Source organism: Camelus dromedarius, chromosome 30 (genome assembly GCF_036321535.1).
Source record: "Camelus dromedarius isolate mCamDro1 chromosome 30, mCamDro1.pat, whole genome shotgun sequence".
NCBI lineage: Eukaryota > Metazoa > Chordata > Mammalia > Artiodactyla > Camelidae > Camelus > Camelus dromedarius.
This window is the reverse complement of record NC_087465.1, coordinates 14,162,060-14,181,904: the sequence shown is the minus strand read 5'-3', so window position 1 is coordinate 14,181,904 and position 19,845 is coordinate 14,162,060. Positions and strand designations below refer to the sequence as shown.

General features: G+C 37.4%; 1 protein-coding gene across 2 annotated transcripts in view; it reads left to right on the top strand.

Annotated features, from left to right (window-relative positions):
* The window catches only part of STAU2 (staufen double-stranded RNA binding protein 2), a 233,779-nt gene that overhangs the window by 104,447 nt on the left and 109,487 nt on the right, over window positions 1-19,845 (top strand). For both annotated transcript variants that reach the window (XM_064480884.1, XM_064480883.1), the window contains exon 11: window positions 18,760-19,067. In XM_064480884.1, the coding sequence (XP_064336954.1) occupies window positions 18,760-19,067 (308 nt within the window). The remainder of the gene's footprint in view (window positions 1-18,759; window positions 19,068-19,845) is intronic.

Below are 19,845 nucleotides of genomic sequence, written 5' to 3'. Positions count from 1 at the left end.
GCCTTCCTCCAATTTCCCCTTCCTCGCCCCCTGCCTCTAGTAACCACAAATCTGATCTTTTTTTCTATGAGTTTGTTGGTTTTTGAAGTAGAATTGACCTATAATACTATGTCAGTTCCTGTTACCCAACATAGTCATTTGATATTTCTATAAATTTCAAAATGATCACCACATAAGTCTAGTTACAATATCACCATACAAAAATATTAGGCAGTTATTAGTTACGTTCCCCACCCTATATGTGTCATACCCCTAACTGATTAATTTTGCAGCTGGAAGTGTGTACCTCCTATCTCCCTCACTTATTTCTTTCCTCCCCCATGCTCTTCCCTCTAGCAACCACCTATTTGTTCTCTGTATCCATAACTCTTTTGTTATGTTTGTTCATTCATTTTGTTTTAGATTCCACATATAAGTGAAGTCATATAGTATTTGTCGTTCTCTGTCTGATCTGTTTCACATAGCATAATACCCTCTAGGTTCATCCATGTTGTTGCAAATGGCAAGATTTCATTCTTTTTTTAATAGATGAGTAATATTCCATTGTATATATCAAGGCAGTGTACAGATTCACTGCAATTCAGGGCAATGAAGAAAGCCTGAGAAGCATACAAAAATTAGGTCTATTTTAAATCTGCAGGTAATAAAGCTAGGACCCAGGCTGTGCAATCACAGTCACTTACAAAGCCATTTAAATTGTTTTTTAGTTGTAACTGTTAGTACTTTCTTATAACTGTAATCTTTAAAAAACAAATCTTCCACTTCAAAAATTAAATGCACATATACTTTAACTTTTTTGTCTACTTACAGCTAGGTGCTAACTATGCCGGATTAAAACTGTCTTCAGGATACAAAATTAATGTACAGAAATCTATTGCGTTTCTATACACTAACAATGAACTATCACAAAGAGAAATTAAGAAAAATAACCCCATTTACAATCACATCAAAAAGAATAAAATATCTAGGAATAAATCTAACCAAGGAGATAAAAGACCTGTACTTGGAAAACTGTAAGACATTGATGAATGTAGGGGTACATGTATTTTTTTGAATTAGTGTTTTCAATTTCTTTAGATAAATACCCAGAAGTGGCATTGTTGGATCATATGGTAGTTCTATTTTTAATTTTTTGAGGAATCTCCATACTGTTTTCCATAGTGGCTGCACCAGTTTGCATTCCCACCAGTAATGTATGAGAATTCCCTTTTCCCCTTATCCTCGCCATTATTTGTTATTTGTGATCTTTCTGATGATAGCCATTCTGACAGGTGTGAGGTGATACCTCACTGTGGTTTTAATTTGCATTTCTCTGATGATTAATGATGAGCATCTTTTAATGTGCCTGTTGGCCATCTGTATGTCTTCTTTGGAAAAAATGTCTGTTCAGATCTTCAGCCCATTTTTTAATCGAGTTGTTTGTCTTTTTTGATGTTGAGTTGTATGAGCTGTTCATGTATTTTGGGTATTAACCCCTTATTGGTCGTATCATGTGCAAATATTTTCTTCCATTCAGTAGGTTGTCTTTTTGTTTTGTCAGTAGTTCCTTCTGCTATGCAAAAACTTTTAGGTTTAATTAGGTCCCATTTGTTTATTTTTGCTTTTATTTCCTTTGCTTTAGGAGGCAGCTCTCAGGCTTCATAACTTACATGTGTACTTAATTGATTTTCTCTGTTATCAAAGAAACTCTACAACAAACATAACAGGAGAACAGAAGAGTAACATTTATAATTACTCATTCATCAGCCTGTGTAGAAACATGGAAGTTTATAAGTCCCATAGAATAATAATATATTATAGTGTGCCAAGAAATGTTAAATTTGTGTGTTGTTTTTTAAGAAAAATATAGGTACATTTGGTACATAATGAGTTTAACACATAGAAGTTATGAAGCCTGAGAATAAAATAAACGTGAATCCACCACTCAATTTGAGAACTGAAATGTTACCAATGCCATTACTTTCACCTTATCCTCTTTCATGTCCCTTGGCCGACTTTGCCCCACCCTTTATTTCTTACAGTTTTACCAAATGAGTTCTTAACAGTATTTTAGTTTAGTTTTTTTTTTACCTTTAGAAAAAAATGACATTATACTGTATATTTTCTGGAACATTTTTTCTCTCACTTAACATTGTAATTTAAGATTAATTTATGTTGCAACATACAGTATTTCATCTTCTCTGTGCATCGTCTATAATTGATTTATCTATTCTATTGATCCACTCTTGGGGTAGTTCAGGATTTTGTTATTATAACCAATATTACTGTAAACATTTTTTAACGTGTCTCCTGGTGCACATGTGTAAGAGTTTCTGGGAACACACCTAGGAGTGGAATTTATGCATTACAGGGTATGTATAAGTTCAGATTTATAAGAAATGCTAGTTGCTCTGTGGTGGGCAAGCCAGAGAGCCCTTCAAAGTATCGAGCCCTCTGTATTGCAAGAAGGAGAAAATTTTTAAATCACTTTTGTACCTTTAATTTCATCTTAATGATGAATTCAGTTGGACTCTAGTTCAAATTCCACTGTATCATTAATCTTATTTATTTTACTCTTCTTTTTTTCACTTAGTTTTTTAGTGGATAAAAATGTAAAATACAAAAAGTGACAAATCTCCCACTGCCTTTGTCCTCTTAGCCACAGTTTCCACCTTGTCTCCCAAGCAAGTAATTTATGTTAGTTTCTTTTGTATTGTTTTATATTGTTCCAGAATCTTTTTATACTATTAGAAACAAATTCAGATAGGTACTGTTTTATCCTGTGGCATTTCAGACACACTATTCTACAGTGTTTTCTCTTTTCATTCAACAGTATGCCTTGAAGATCCTTCTATATTGATAATGTGTAGGACTTAATTATTATTTAACTGGTTTCAAACTCATGAGCATTTAGATTGTTTCTAGTATTTTTATATTCTACGTAATCTTGCTTCATAAAGCCTCAAACATAACATCATTTTACATGTATGCTAGTATATTTTTTGGATAAATTCTTAATGGTCAAAGAATATGTACACTTACAATTTTGATGGATGTTGCCAGTTTACACTCAGTAGAGATTTCCCAGTTTGCATGCCCATCAGCAGTGTATGAGATTTCCTGTTTCCCCACAGCCTCGGTGACAGTGTGCTCTCAAAGGTCTGGACATGTGCCAATCTGATAGTTGAAATGTGGTATTCAGTGTAGTTTTATTTTGCATTTCTCCTATTTTGAATGGGATTGAGTATATTTTTTGTATATTTATGAGCCATTTCTATACTTTTTATGTCAGTGATATAGTCATATCTGTTGCTTATTTTAAAATTAGATTGTTGGTCTTTTTCTTTCCTTATCTGAAAACTGTGTATGTGTTTGTGCCTTTATGATATGACTTACCAGTATTTTTCTTGTTCTCTTTGTTAGTGGTGGAGTTTAATTTATTTTGAGGGGGGGTAGGTAATTAGGTTTACCTCTTTGTTTTATTTTTAGAGGAGGTGCTGGGGATCGAACCCAGGACCTTGTGTATGCTAAGAGTGCAGTCTACCCCTTGAGCTATACCCTCCCCCCTTGGAAATTTTCTTTTAATGTTTGGTTTTCTTTTTAACATAATTGAATGGCCTTCCTTTTATAATCTTTTATTGCATTTGTAATCTTTGCATAGTAATAATGCCTTCCTCATTCTGAGATTATAAAAAATCCTTTTAAGTTATCTTCTGGAAACTTTCTAGTTTTTTTTTGTTTTTTTTTTTTTTTGTCCTTAAATCTTTGATCCCCCTGGGATTTATACTGAAAGCGTGGATCCTACTTTACTCTCCATTGCACTGAGACTTGACTGTTGTATATGAAGATTCTGTATGTATTTGGTATTATTCTGGAGTTTCTCTCCTGTTCACCTGACTGTTTATTCATACACCACTTTTAATCACTGAGTATTTTAACATTAGTAAACATAACTTGTTTGCTGGAAACAAATGTGAACAAAGATGTACTTGTTTCATGATCTTTCTGCACATACTGCATGAAGTATATAAGTAATTGAAAAGATAAAAATCTCCTTGACATGAGATATAAGAGGAGGGAGGGTAGTCAACACATCGATTAAAGGCACTGACAGGAGCAGCAGGGCACTGCATGGTTGAGGGCTGTTAGGGTTCAGAAAGGCAGTAGCAGCTGTCTCCCTAGAACTTCTGTGTATAATGGATATAGCATTCATTCTTTCATTTATTCAGAAACGATTCATGGACTGCATTGTTCTGTTTTTGCTATTATTGGTGATTTCAATGGAGTTTAAAAGTGGACACTGCTTCTTGAAAAGCTAGTCCGTGTGTAAGACAAACGTAGTTAACTGCTCCCCTCTCCCTCGTAAGAAAAGGAGGGCAAACTTTTTAAAAATGAAAAAAGTGTAATTTGAAAAAAAATCTATTGTTTTTTATTTAAAAATAAAATCATATGCACAGTACCTGATATTGTCAGTGCTTAATATTTGAACAAATGGAAAAACACAGTGTTTTTACTGTTTTCCTGCCATGTTGTTGGTCTTTAGATATCCCCTGGACCTGGGGTTCTCACTTTGGTGTTGCTGGACTTTGTATAATAATAGATGTCATTATTGGTATTTCAACAGCCTAATGAAAATAATGCATTCATTCTTAGTAGATTTCTTTGCTTTGGGTTAGAACAGTACATGTCTGAATTCATATCTCAAGCTGGTCTGAATCTCAGATTGGCAGTCTTTGGTGGAAAGAACATTTACTAAATAAATGTAGTCTGTCTGAAAGATAAATCCTTGAAACATGGTATGCATAGAAGAAAAAAAAGACTGAAGTCTTAAGTGTGAAAAGGTTGGAGAACATCCAACCTCTCATTTTACAAACAGGATAATTGAGGTTCAGGTGATTTTATAACTTGCCTGAGGACACTTGAGTTAGTTAGAGGTAGTGGTGGCTTGAACTTGTGTCTTCTTATTCTAAGGTCTGCCTTTGCTGGCAGACAGCATATTTATTTCTAGATCTATCACTTGCTGGTAATTAAGGAAAAACTGGATAATGTTTTCCTAAAGAAATTCCATTAAAATTAAGTATGCATTTTCATGAGAGAATGTTTTATATATCATGTACCAGAATCTTAAAAAAAAAAACCATTTAGGATGTTTCATAACGTGGAAAATGTCCAAACTATTGTTTCAGATACCAGTTTGATATTTGGGTGGATCATGTAAAAACACTAAAATGGCTGAGAAAGCATGTGCTGTGTTTGTTTTAATGATGGAACAGCCATCTGCATTGCATGATTTTTCTTAAGACTTTAATAGTAATAGCCCATTTTTAAAAACACTCAACAGGCTTTTGGGGTGATGTTATTCAAGTGTATTGTTTTATTCCAAGCTTTCTGGTTTGTGTTAAGATGATTCATAGACTTTTAGAGCTGAAAGAGATTTTCAGGATCCTCTGTCTAATTCATTTTACAGATGAAGGAAACAAGGTAAAGAGGCGATCTGCAACTTGAACCCAGATAGCTGGGCTTTTGTTGAGTGCTCTTACCGCTGGACTGTGTCGTCTTTTCTATGTTACATCTCATGCTGATACAAAATTTTAGACTTTTTTTTTTTTTTGCTGTTTTTAAAAAAGTATTTTTTAGAGCAGTTTTAGATTTACAACAAAATTGAGAGGGAGATACAGAGATTTCTCATATACCCTTTGTCCCCATAACTTTTCCCATTATCAATATAACTCACCAGAATGATATATATACATACATACATATATTTTTCTTTTTTTAAACAAAGGATGAACCTACATTGACATGTCATGATCACCTTAGGAGTTCACTCTTGCTATTGTACATTTAATAGGTTTGGACAAATGTGTAATGACATATATCCATCATTACAATATCATGCAGAATATTTTCACTGCCCAAAAAATCTGTGCTGTTTCTCTCTCCCTACCTCCCATCACCTCTGACAGTGTTCTTTTTATTGTCTCTGTACTTTCACCTTTTCCAGAATATCAGGTAGTTAGAATCACAGATACGTAACCTTTTAAGATTGGCTTCTTTCACATGGTGATACGCGTTTAAGGTTACTCCATGACTTTTCATGATTGATAGCTTATTTCTTTTTAGCTCTAAGTAATATCTCATTGGCTGGTGTATCACAGTTTATTCACCTACTCAGGGACATCTTGATTACTTCTAAGTTTTGGCAATTATTAGGTGTTACAAATAGCTGTGTGCAGATTTTTATGTGGACATAGATTTTAATTCCTTTGAATAAATAGCAGGAAACATAATTGCTGGGTTATATGGTAAGAGTATGCTTAGTTTTGTAAGAAACCATCAAACTGTTTTCCACAGTGGCTGTACCATTTCGCTTTCCTGTCAGCAACGAATGGGAGTTCCTTTAACTCCATGAGCTCACCAGTATTTGGTAGTGACGTCAGTGTTTCAGATTTTGGCCATTATAATAGGTGTGTAGTGATATCTCATTTTTATTTGCATCTCCCTGATGGCGTATGATGTGAAGCATCTTTTCATATGGGTATTTGCCATCTGTATGTCTTCTTTGGTGAGGTGCCTGTTAAGGTTTTTGACTCATTTTTAAAATGAGTTGTTTGACACCTTATTTTTGAGTTTTAAGAGTTCTTTGTAAAATACTTTGGATATATTAATATATATCCTTTATTAAATGTGTCTTTTGCAAATATTTTCTCCCAGTCTGTGACTTCTCTTTTAATTCTCTTGGCATTGTCTTTTGTAGAGCAGAAGTTTTTAATTTTAATGAAGTCCAGCTTATCAACTATTTTTTCATGGATCTTATCTTTAAAATTTTTTTCAATGTTTATTTTTGGGATTTTTTAGGGGGATAGGTATTTAGGTTTATTAACTTTCTTTAGGGGAGTTACTGGGGATTGAACCCAGGACCTGATGCCTGCTAAGCATGCAGTCTACCACTTGAGCTATACCTCCCCCTTCATGGATCTTGTCTTTGGTGTTATATTTAAAAAGGCATCACCATACCCAAGGTCATGTAGATTTTCTCATATGTTATCTTCTAGGAGATTTATCGTTGTGTATCTTACTTTTAGGACTATGAGTTTTGTGAATGGTGTAAGGTCTGTGTAACCTGTGGTTAGATTAATTTTTTTACATGTGGGTGTCCAGTTGTTCCAACATGATTTGTTGAAGAGACTGTCTTTTTTTCCATTGTATTGCCTGTGCTTCTTTGTCAAAGATCAATTAACTGTATTTATGGGGGTCTATTTCTGGGCTTGCTCTTCTATTCTCTTGGTCTATTTGTCTATTTTTTCATCAAATACCACATTATCTCAATTACTGTCTCTTTATAGTAAGTCTTGAAGTTCGGTAGTGTCAGTCCTCCAACTTTGTTCTTCACCTTTGAAACTGTGTTGCCTATTATGGGATTTTTGCCAGCTTGTATCAACTTTAGAATCAGTTTGTCAATATCCATAAAATAAATAATAAAATAACTTGCTGGGATTTTGATTTGGATCAAAATTGAAGTCTATAGGTCAAGTTGGGAAGAACTGAAATCTTGAAAATATTGAATCTTTTTATCCATGAACATGGAATATCTCTTCACTTATTTAGTTTTTCTTCATCTTGTTCATCAGAGTTATGTAGGTTTTTTCATGTATGTCTTATACATATTTTGTTAGATTTATACCTAAGTATCTCATTTTTGGTGGGTGCTAATATAGATCATATTGTGTTTTTAATTTTAAATTACACTTGTTCATTGTTGATATGTACGATATTTACTGTTTTTAAATTTTATTTTATTACTTTTTTATTGTGATAAAAAACATGTAACATGAGAACTTCCCTCGTAACGCATTTTTAAGTGTACAATACGGAATTGTTAGCTGTAAGCACAGCATTGTACAGCACACCTCTAGAATTTTTTTCATCTTGCATGACTGAAACTGTACTCATTGAACAACAATTCCTTATTTCCCCCTCGCCACAGTTCCTGGCAACTACTGTTCTACTTTGGGTTTCTATGAGTTTGACTACTTTGTATACCTCGTATGTGTGAAATCAAGTAGTTTTGTCCTTCTCTGACTGGCTTATGTCACTTAACACCGTCTCCTCAAGGTTCATTCATGTTGCTGCAGATGATGGGGTTTCATTCTTTTTTATGACTAAATAATATTCTACTGTGTGTGTGTGTGTGTGTGTGTGTATATATATATATGCACCACATTTTCTTTATCCGTTCAACCATTGTTGAATTACTTCCACTTCGTGACTATTGTGAATAATGCTGTAATGAACATGAGAGTACAAATATCTCTTTGAGATCATGTTTTCAGTTCTTTTGGGTAAATATCCTGAAGTGGGATTGCTGTTTCATATGACAGTTCTTTTTGTAATCTTTTGAGGTAGCGCCAGTGATAGTGGCTACACCAATTATATTCCCACCAACAGTGCACAGGAGTTCCAGTTTCTCCATATCTTTGTCAACACTTATCTCCTTTTTGTTAAAATAATGAGAATCCTACCAGATGTCAAGTGATACTTCATTGTGATTTTGTATTTGTGTTTTTCTGATCACCAGTGATGTTGAGCATTTTTTCATATCTGTTGACCATGTATGTCATCTTTGAGGAAATGTCTGTTCTTTCTAAAAAATGTGTCTTTGCCCATGTAGATATCCAGATTTCCCATCTGTTAAAGAGACTGTTCTTTCCTCATTATGTAGTCTTGGTAGTGTTGAAGATCAGTTGACCATATATGTGTGGCTCTCTAATCTGTTCAGTTGGTCTGTATGTCTGTATTTATGCTAGTACCCTAGTGTTTTGATTACTATAGCTTTGTAATATATTTTCAAATCAATAAGTATGATGCCTCCAGCTTTATTCTCCTTTCTCAAAATTGACTTGGCTATTCAAGGTCTTTTGTAGTCCATATAAATTTTAGAATTTTTTAAATTTCTGTAAAAAATGCCTCTGGGATTTAGTTAGGAATTGCATTGAATCTATAGATTGTTTTGGTAGTATGACCATTTTAATAGCATTATATTTCACAGTCCATGAACACAGGATCTCTTTCCATTTATTTGTTTTCTTTAATTTCTTTCAGCAGTGCTTTATAATTTTCAGTGTACAAGTTTTTACCTTCTTAGTTAAGATAATTCCTAAATATTTTATTCTTTTTGATACTATTATAAATGTAATTGTTTTCATAATTTCCTTTTCAGATTGTTTATTGTATAGAAAAACAACTGATTTTTGTGTGTTGACTTTATATCTTGCTACTTTGCCAAATTCATTTATTCTAACAGATTTTTTGTGTGTGGAATCTTTCATGTTTTCTACATAGAAGATGATATAATCTGCAAGTAGAGATAATTTTACTTCTTTTCCAACATGCATGCCTTCTATTTCTTTTTCTTGCCTAATTGCTCTGGTTAGAGCTTCCGGTATTTGTTGAATAGAAGTGTCGGAAGTGGGGATCCTTGTTGCCTTGTTCCTGGTTTTAGAGGAAGAGCTGAACTGTTTTTGTGATGTTCATTTTTCTTGCACAATGATACCTTTGATGTCACCTCTCAGAGGGAGCATCTTCAGCAGCTCATGCTCACATGGATGACAGATTTAGTAGGGCTCTCTTTTTCCCTACTGTTAGCTGATCTCTGTTAAGCTTTCTGCATCTGTTAGTATAACACATAGCTGCTAGGATCCACTGATTGCTGGCATATAGCCCTTTTGTTTTCTTGGACATAAATTGTTCTCATTATGATTTAATTAGATTTGGATTATAAATTACCCTTTTCAGGATAGTTTTTTGAGGCCAGTATTTCAGATTTATTCTGACCCCAAGGGCACTCTTCTTAGCTGTCTCTTTCCCTGGTTCTTTCTGGGAAATTAGCAGGTTTACATTGTAACTTGCTGTACTTTTCCGGAAGCTACCAGACTCCACTGAACTGCTTACTGCCAAAATCTCCAGAGTTTTCAGGAGTGTCCTTAGGCTTGAACTTCCCCACATTCCATTTCAAATAAAGTCAGTCCCTTTGGGAAAGCATCAGAGCTCTGTTCTTATGGACTACCTCACCTCTGGGCAGAATTTCTGAGTCACGGTTCCAGAGTGGGGACGGGGGCAGTGGCCTACTTCCCTGAGAGTGGCTCCCTTGCTGTGTGGGCAGGGGAGGGAGTCTCTGGTGTTCTTGGTTTGCCTTTCCTGACATGAACTTCCATCCCGTGAGCAAACAGAGGAGAGGGCTCTGTGTGTGTATGTGTGTGTGTATGTATGTATTCTTTCTCAGATTCTTTTCCATTATAGGTTATCACGAGATATTAAGTATAGTTCCCTGTGCTGTGCAGTCCCAGCGCTGACCCCTTACTAAAACTCTGAGCAAGTCACATAACCTCTCTGTGCCTCAGGGCCTTCAGCTGTAAGATGGGGCTCATCATAATCCCTGCTTCGTAGGGTCATCGTGAGGGTTACTGAGCTGTGTATGTAAAGCCTGCTCTCTGGTGAGGACTGTGTGAGTCTTAGCTGTGGTTCCTTCCGTTTTGTGTGCCCTCTGTAACGGGTGCTCAGGACGCTGGCAGAGGAGTGTGGAGCGGTGCTGGAGCTGCTGTGCCACACTTCTTGGTGTGTGTCTCTTGCTGAGAGATTGGTCATTTGTGTCCTGCGGCAAGTTTACATAATCCATTTTTCAGTATTTTTTACAGTCTTAGGGAAATAGTCACTAACGGATTTTTTCTGTGAAGAAAGATAACTAAAGATAACTGAAACCATGTTCATTTACCAGCAATGTTTTTATCCCATTTGAATAAACTAAATAAACTAACAGTCAGACATGACTCATTATCTTCACAAGCTGCTCTCAAACTTCATTACCACTGCAAAAGTTCTGTCTCAGGAGAAATACTCACAGTTCTGTCTTAATTGAAAATGTTGAGCCTTGAACACATTTCTTCTCCATAAGCCAAACTATGTGAGACCTTCTTTACTATTAAGATGAATGGTGAGTTTATTCACCACATTCAGGTTATTGTTTATTATCATTGAATACTTTTTACTTTTCTCTTTTACAGAAAAAAATAACAGTTCAACCCTGGGTTTGCAAACTCTGCCGAGCCCCTTTCTTTGGCTAAGCTGGTGCACATTTGTGTAGCAGAACAAGGATTGCCCAGTTCATTTCAAACTTGGTTCCTTATAAAAGATGAATATTCATAAAACCTTTTTGTTGCTGTTATTGTTCTTTTTGTTTTTCTAAAGAAAATTGATCATTTACCATTTTGTTGACCCCCCACCCCCACCCAGTCACACAGCTGATACAGTCCAGGCGCAGTCGCTGTTAGGTGAGCTGGCTGCCGCGGTCCTGCCGGGGCTCTGCCCGGGGGCTCCGTCTTTGCCGACAGGACCGCACTAAGCACTCTTCCCTCTTGGTACTGTGCTCGCCACAAGCCTTGCATATCTTCCAAAAAGTTCTTCGTCAGTAATTTTATTCATAAGCATTCACCAAATTAACAACTTACCACATACATCATGTTAAATGTAGCCCCAAAACCCCTATAAAATCCGCAAATTAACAAAATTAGTGCTTTCATCCAACTCTAAGGGCAAGAACAAGGTTAATTTTCACCACTGATTTAAGTTATGCTTTTTAAGCACATTAAAATACATCATTTTGCTCATTTGTTCAGTAATGACTCTTATTTAAGTGTAGCTGTTTCTTTTAATCTAGACAGTTTTAATCTCATCTAGACCATGAGATATGACCAGATTTTTGCCAAGTTGAGACTTTACCTTCCAAGGTGATTCTGAGACTGACCTGAAAAAGAAACTTCTAACAAATTATTCACCTGTTTGTTTTATTTTTTCATTGTATTGCTCTTAGTCAATATTTTCCTTTTTCAGTTTAATTTTCAGAAGTTTTCTTCAAATTTTGTATTATTAACTTAATTAGCTTAAAATTAGACAGAACCAGGGACCCAAGGCCCTTGGCTGGAAGACCAGATGGATATTGAGCTGTGTGGGAAAGGAGAGGTTAGGTCCCATAAAAATAGCTGCCTGTTCCATTGCATCTCAACAACAAGGCTACGGGAAGGGGAGATTTCGGAGATCCTAACAGCCTGACAGCTTGGATTGTCTACCCCTGCACTCCAGGAGAACAACCATAGTAGTCCAGTAGCTTCCTTCTTGGGTCACATATGCTCTCACCTAATAAATGACCACAGGCTTCCCTGACAAAGATCAGAACCCCAGCCCTGGGACCCACACTGCCATCAGGATCTCCCTTACTTTAACGGAACCAAAGGTCAAGCAGCTAGAGCCTGGGGAGCCAGGGCTGCACACGAGGTGAGGCAGTGGCCAAAGTTGCAGACTCGAGGAGAACACATTGCCATGCCTGCTTTTCCTCAGGGCTGCATCTGGGACCAGTGCCACCTCTAGGATCAGTGCCACTGCCCTCCCCACCTTGATTTCTCACACTGCCTTGTTCTCACACTGCCTTGTACAGGGAGAGGCCCACAGCAGCAAAACAGTGCTTTCATGTAATTGGGGATTTAAAACTTTTTCAAGTTGTAGAAATGGTACAGAGAGGTGGTGTGTACCCATCATCACTCAGCTTCTCCCAGTGGTGACATATTACATGATCGTAGTACCTGATCAAAACCAGGAAACTGACGTGGGTACAATACAGTGAACTAGACTACAGACCTTGCTTGGATTTTGTGAGTTTTCATATAAATGATTTTTTAAAATCATTATCAAACTGATAAATCTTGCTGTTCTTGCTCATCCTTTTCTTAAATTTCCTGTTTTGAGCCAGCAGTTCATTTTCTAGGTTTTAAGAATTTTTTTAATTGTTATTTTTTTTTTGAATTTTAAAGATAAGGTTTATTGAACAGGTTAGAAAGATTTTGTCACCATCAGGACACACAAATTTAATGAGTAGCAAATGCTAGGAAAGGTGGACTTTTACCAACAGGAAAGCAGTCACATAACATATTTATACCTGGCTGCCACTTGAAACTTTAGACAAAAGAAGATTGGGGAAAAAAGACTCATTAAGAATCTATTTGCCAGTAGCAACCAAATAACTCTTCAGATATCCAGTTCTAAATTAGCAGGCACACATTTCCCAAAAAATGGGTGTGTTTTAAGATAATTGATGCCATCCAGGAAGCAGGACTTGACTTCTGACATAGTACTAAACAAAATGTCTATCTGATCAAAGAAGGAATAAAATTCTGAGGCATCAGCTTTCAAAACATACAAATAATTGACTTTCTTCTTAAATTTTGATAAATCACCCATGATGGTATATAGAACTAGTCTACCCACATATGCTAAATCTCAATCAGAAGAAGCCACCACCATTTCTGCTCTTTCTCTCATTTACAAAAGTATTTTACCTCTATATGAATTATAATTTTTCTGTTATGAAAAACTCACCATGACAGGAGTAGGGAGTATTGTTGGGTATTTGAGTATTTATAAACAAAAGATTTTGTCCAACAGTATTGTGGCAGGAATTCAAGCTGACTTACGGAAACACTCAGTAAGATTTTTCTCACAGAGCTTTGGTATAAGAAATGACAAATTCATTTTATGAAGCAGTAGCTCTGCACTCATTCCATGGACTCGCAGAGAAATCCCTGTTTGTAGACTGGCATTAATCACTTGTACCAGGGAAGTAGTGTTATCTTTCTTGCTACGTTGGCTTGCGCTGTTGTTCTGATACCCCTGATACCACTTACTACTCATCAGCATTTGTGTTCTTCAGCCTCCCTGGCAGAGTCCTGACATTCGTGAATATCAAAAGGCAAGGGTCCACTAAGTTTGCTTATCAGTGCGTGTGATAAAACCTTTTAGAAGATCTCAATTCACAGTATTCTCTATGACTCCTCCAGTAGGAACTAGAGCTCCACGAAAATGCTGCTGGAGGCTTTGCGGGCCGGAAGGTTTACGTATCCATTTGCGAGAAGCAGAAACCTAGTGGGAAAAACAAGTAAAATGGTCCCCATGGCCTGGTGTTCTTCATGTATAAGCGTCACAGTCCCTGGCAAGTTTGGGCTTCTGAAGTCCTGTGTGTACTTCAAACAATTCACGGAGATTTTGGTGAGGCCGTCTCTGGAATACTTAGCGCAATCATGACGACGTGGATCAACTGTGGAGCCAATGTGGGCACACCCCAGGCAGGGAGTTTACTTCCTGGATTTCACCTGCATGTTTGGAACTGGCTGGACATTGCATTTTGTTCCCAAATTCGTCTTTTAGGATTCCATTTAATGTACTGATTAGGTATCCAGGCTCTCGTGACAGACAACCTGGAGTTAAAAATCCAGCATCGCTACTCATTATCCATACAGCCTTGGCTGTTTCATGACTTTTCTGTGCTTCAGTTTTTTCATCTCTAATGTAAAGAAATAAAAACCCACTTCATATGGTGGTCGTGGGGATTAAAGGAGATAATGCATGTAAAGTGCTAGATTAGTGCCAGTCTTGTGTCTGGTGTAGCCGTGTGCGGTGGTTACAGATCGACAGCACTAGGATGGGAGCATCAAAGGCACAATCCGGGACGAAGGATTGATGATGGGAGAATGGGTTCGGGACACCTGCAGTTGGAGGGTGACTATGACCGATGTAACAAGCCTGAGGAAGGGAATGCCTTCCATGTCCATGAGCAAAACTGAGGTCAGAACCAACAGGGAAGAAAGGCATGTGACCAAGGTGGTCACATGAGAAAAAGTTTGCACAGTGATCAGTTAGGATAACAATGAGGTGTTGAAGTGGCAGAAATGATTCAGAATAACTAGACCTATTTCTACAGAAGTGTGGGGAAACAAGTTGAGTCGCACACTGCTAATGGAAGTATAAATTGATATAGTTTTTCGGGAGGCAGTTGAAAGTCCTTAAATATGCATTCCCTAAATTCCTCTTTGATTCTACTTTTAGGTCTTGACTCTACTGAAAAGTGACTTAAATTTACAACAGAAGGATCCTATATGAATTGTGTCTAATCCATAGACGCTGTTACTAATGCTCACGTTGAAAATCATTTGGTAGTTGACCACATAAATCCACAAGTATCTTTACGCCCCTTCAATGACTATTATATTAGTTGAGCTCTGTAGAAAGGAATCTTCTTTATTTATGAAGGAAAGTCAGTGCGGGCATTACTGCAGAATAAGGGAGCCTGAACTCTGCATGAGTTCTTATACTGTGATGTAATGCCTCTCTTGAGTGTTGGGGGAGCATTTTTGTTGCTTTATAATATTGCTGTTGGCAGCCCATTACTGCTGTGTAATAACAGTGCTGAAATAATGCTGTTAGTTTCTTGATTTCTTAAATTGAGTCTAGAATTTAGAGTCACACATTAAGTTATTCTTTAAATAAGAATTAACTTTTGGTATCTGTGCACCTAGTGAAAAAATATGACATTTCACTTAATCAAATTGGCAAATATTTTTACAACTTTGTTGAGGTACAATTGAAGTACAGTACATTCCACATCATATGTACAGTTTGATCAGTGTTGACATAGTTTTTACTGGACTTCTGATACCAAATGTATAGAGATCTTTTTGCCCCTACCAACCAATTCTCCAACTTTCCAGGCACTAATAGGGTGTCCTACAATTCAGTTCTGACACTGCCTGGAATTAGTGCAGACCCCCCCCCCCCCCAGGGTAAGGGCGCAGTCCCACAAGATGCCCTACTTGAGATACCAGTCATAAGTCCCATGTTGCCACCTGTCCTTCTGACCAACTGGCTATAAATTCAAGGGTTTCCCACAACCCCCTTCTCAAGTTTGATAATTTGCTAAAACAGCTCACAGAATGCAGAAAGATACTTACTATCACTGGTTTATTATAAAGGATATAAAATGAAAAGCCAGACGAAGAGGTACACAGGAAGAGACCCAAAAAGGTCTAGAGCATAGAGGCTTCTGTTCCCATGGAGTTGGGGAGCACCCCGCTCCCAGCATACGATGTGTTCGAAACTCAGAAGCTTTGTAAACCTCATCGCTGAGGGGGTTTTGTGGAGTTCCGTTCCATAGGCATGAGTGATTAAACCATTGGCCATTGATGATCGAATTCAGGGGCTACAAATACATTTGTTCCTATTTTGGTATTGGATATTATTAAAAAATCTTCACCACTTTCTACGCTAACAGAGAGCAGTGGCAAAGATTTTTTTTTTTAACAATATCCAATACCAAAATAGGAAAAAGAAACTTTCATATATTAATACAGAAGTGTGACATTGGGACAGCTATTGGAGTTGTTTGTACCAACTTGGAGCAATTTGTTAGTGTCAAAAAAACTTACATGCATGTTCTTTGAACTAGCAGCTCTGCTTCTAAGTTAAAGAAGTCAATTTTCATGTGAATAAGGGTTAATTTCCAAAAAAAGAGTGTATTGTCATTTTAATTGCAAAAAAAGAAATAAATTAGATGTCCAACAATGCAGAATTGTCTAAGGAAACAATTCATACAATGAAATTTTAAGCTTTAAAATTATTAGTAGAAGTATTTTATTCTGTAAACAACAAAAGGATCATGTGGTATTTCTGTGTTTTAACTTATTTTTCAAAGTTAACAAGTGTATAGGAAAAAGGACTAAAAGTATGTTTTTAAAGCAAAATATTAAAAGTAGTTTCCTCTGGCTATCTGTACTTTTTCCCAATGTATATGTTTTCTTTTTAAAATTTTTATTGAAATTTCTTCCTGATTATAAAGCTAACACAAAGGCATAAAATAAATCCATAAAATAGAATTGCTATATTATTTTAAGCTCTATAAATTATTTTTTAAAAACAACTCTGGTATGTTTTAATGCCGTTGGGATCAAGTCCCCTGGAGCTTGGCCCCTTCTTGCCTCCCCCTTCACCTTTTGACAGTTTCCACCTCCCTCTTTCTGCTCGAGAGTTGAGGTTCCCTGGAGCACACTGCTGACCCCTGCATTTGCTCGTGTCTCCCTCTGCCTTCAGTTCTCTCCTTCCTTGGCCTGATTCCTCTCATCCCTTGAAATCTGCTGTCAGTATCACCTGTCTCCAGGAAGCCTTTCCCGAGCTCCGAGTGCTTCTCCTTCCGGATTGCCACTGCTCCCTAACCCATCTCTGCAGGGGCCACCTCCCACATTGTGTTACCCATCTCTTCCAGTTTCCTCTCCCAGGGACGAAGTGTGTGACTTGAGTCAGGACAGTATTCGTTAGTGCCTGGAACCTAGCGGTAGGAGCTTAACTGTGGGGTGTGTGCATGTGCGTGTGTGTGACCGAGCAGTGGAAATAAAGATCTGATGGCCTCCAACGGGCCAGAGTGTTGGAAGAAGTGCGCCTATATTTGCACGACTGGAGCGTGGCTCTTCCTGAAGATCTTAGTAGATGAGGATAGAGAGGTGAGGGAGCCAGATTGTTAAGGGCTTCCTAAGTCATCTTTAAGAGTTTGATTTTATAGCTCAAGGGATGAGGAGCCAGTAAAGACTTTAAAGTAAAAGAATGGCTAGCCTTAGCAGTTCCCAAAGTGTTAGGTGTTATTAATGTTATGTGAAAAGCCTGGGTATAAAATAAATTTGGGAAATCCTGGTTTGAATAGATTTGTGTTCTTTTGGACTTCTTGGAGTCTTTGCTTTGCTAGTGTACATTTTAATCCTCCAAAAGGGATGTTTATGTGTAATATCATTTGCATTATTTCCCATATTTAATTTATCATGGAACCATTGTATATGGGGACTATGTTACAGAATCCATTTTGGGAAATAGACACTGGGGGGACTAGTAGCCATGAAACCTCTTCGTGAGGGTCACAGTAGCCCGGGCGGGAAACACTGAGGGCCTGAATCAGGAAGTTAACGGGGGGACAGGGAGGAGCAAGACCAAGGGAATTAAGTTGTGTCTGTCAGAGCACATTCGCCAAAAGTGGTGATTTATCAGGAAGCGTAAAAGATAACATCATGATTTGAGAGTTGTTAATACCTAATCCACATATGTTAGAACAAGCAGCGTGAAATGTGGTTTGAAACATCCCTGGGACAGGTAGTTGTCAAAGGAAAGTGCTTGTATATGCCTGCGGCCCTGCCAACGGATGACACAGCCCCAGGCTCCCTCCTCTTGGTAACAGAACCTGGGCCTGGCCTGGCCTGAACTAGTGCACTTGATGACGCAGAGACAGACTGAGTTGAAGATGGTTGCCAGGAGCCTCGGTTGAGCAACTGAGCAGATAGATAGCGGTACCATAATGGGATAAGCCAGATAGACAGTTTGGGGAAGAAGATGCTCTGTCACTTCGTGACATGTTCATGAGGTAGAGTTGACAGTGGGACATCCTTGTGGAGAGGAGAACACCAGTGGGCCACTGATATGTGAGTTTGTTCCTCAGACGATTTGGACTGACCCAGCCTTCGTTTTACCTACTGTGGGTCACTTGCTGCGTATGTTAGGGATTTTGTGTCTCTTATGAGAACATAAGACATTAAATTGCAGGATAAAGACCATGCACATTCCTAACTTTATCCCCCATTGTACTTCCACACATCAGTTAGCCCTGTTCCTCCGCAGCTTGCCTACCACATACACTTTGCCCGAAGTCACTTTTGTGGATTTCTTAAACTAATGATTTTAGGCATATTGAAACATACAAACAGGAGACTGCAGTTGCCTCTGCAATTTTGGGGAAGATGCTCAATGGACAGTGTCTCATTGCTTTGTCACCGTACCAAGTGAAATCCTTGCATTAATAATGCTGTAACATGTTTCTATTTCAATTATTTTAAGTGTAATAACAATGTCCCTTTATTTTACTTATAGCTCCAAAAGGAATTCTTCATTTGTCTCCTGATGTTTATCAAGAGATGGAAGCCAGCCGCCACAAAGTAATCTCTGGCACTACTCTAGGCTATTTGTCACCCAAAGATATGAACCAACCCTCAAGCTCTTTCTTCAGTATATCTCCCACATCGAATAGTTCAGCCACAATTGCCAGGGAACTCCTTATGAATGGAGCACCTCCTACAGCTGAAGCCATAGGTTTAAAAGGAAGTTCTCCTACTCCCCCTTGTTCTCCAGTACAACCTTCAAAACAACTGGAATATTTAGCAAGGATTCAAGGCTTTCAGGTATGAATTAAAAGCAAAAACAAGAAAACAAAGCAATTCATTAGCCCCAGATCCTCCATCTCTATCCATCAGAAAGCTCATTCTTGCCTGCTGGTGTAACTTGTATGCCACTTACATTGAAAATGATTAGGAACACGGAGGACAGAAAAACGAACCATGTGCACATGCCTCATGTAAAAATTTTTTCATTCTCTCCAGTAATTCTTTTGCTGCCTGGCTCTCCTCCATTTCCTTCTTCCTCTTTTTTTTTTTTTTTTTTCTTTTTTACATTTTTCATTCTCTTTTGTGTCTTTCTGGTTGGTCTTGATTGGGTGTATCTGTTCTCTCACTCTCTTCCACAAACAAAAATTTTGCCTTAATACATTTGGTATTAGTATTTAGCACTCAGTTCTCCCTCATTTTACAGTAAGGTTGAGTTTTTCTAATGATGATTTTAGTTTCATAGCAGTTTTGAATTTGGTATTCTATTGTTAGTGGTGATTCAGGTATAACATTAAGGTACAACGTCCTCGAAGTCTATTATCTTAGGAGTTAATTAAACATGATGTTAGAACAATAATAAATGCTTTCTAGTTGTTTGAGGCATAAAACATATATTGTTTTACTGGATCGTGTTTGAACCATCTGGGATGGTACCTGCCTCGGATGATACCAACAATTCTGTTTCACTGGGCAGTCTGAAACTGGCTTATAGTCCACTTGTTGTGTGCGTGAATTTGGAGATGGAAACTTTTTTTCCTTATTTATTCTTTGTTCCCTCAGATTTCACTATTTTTAC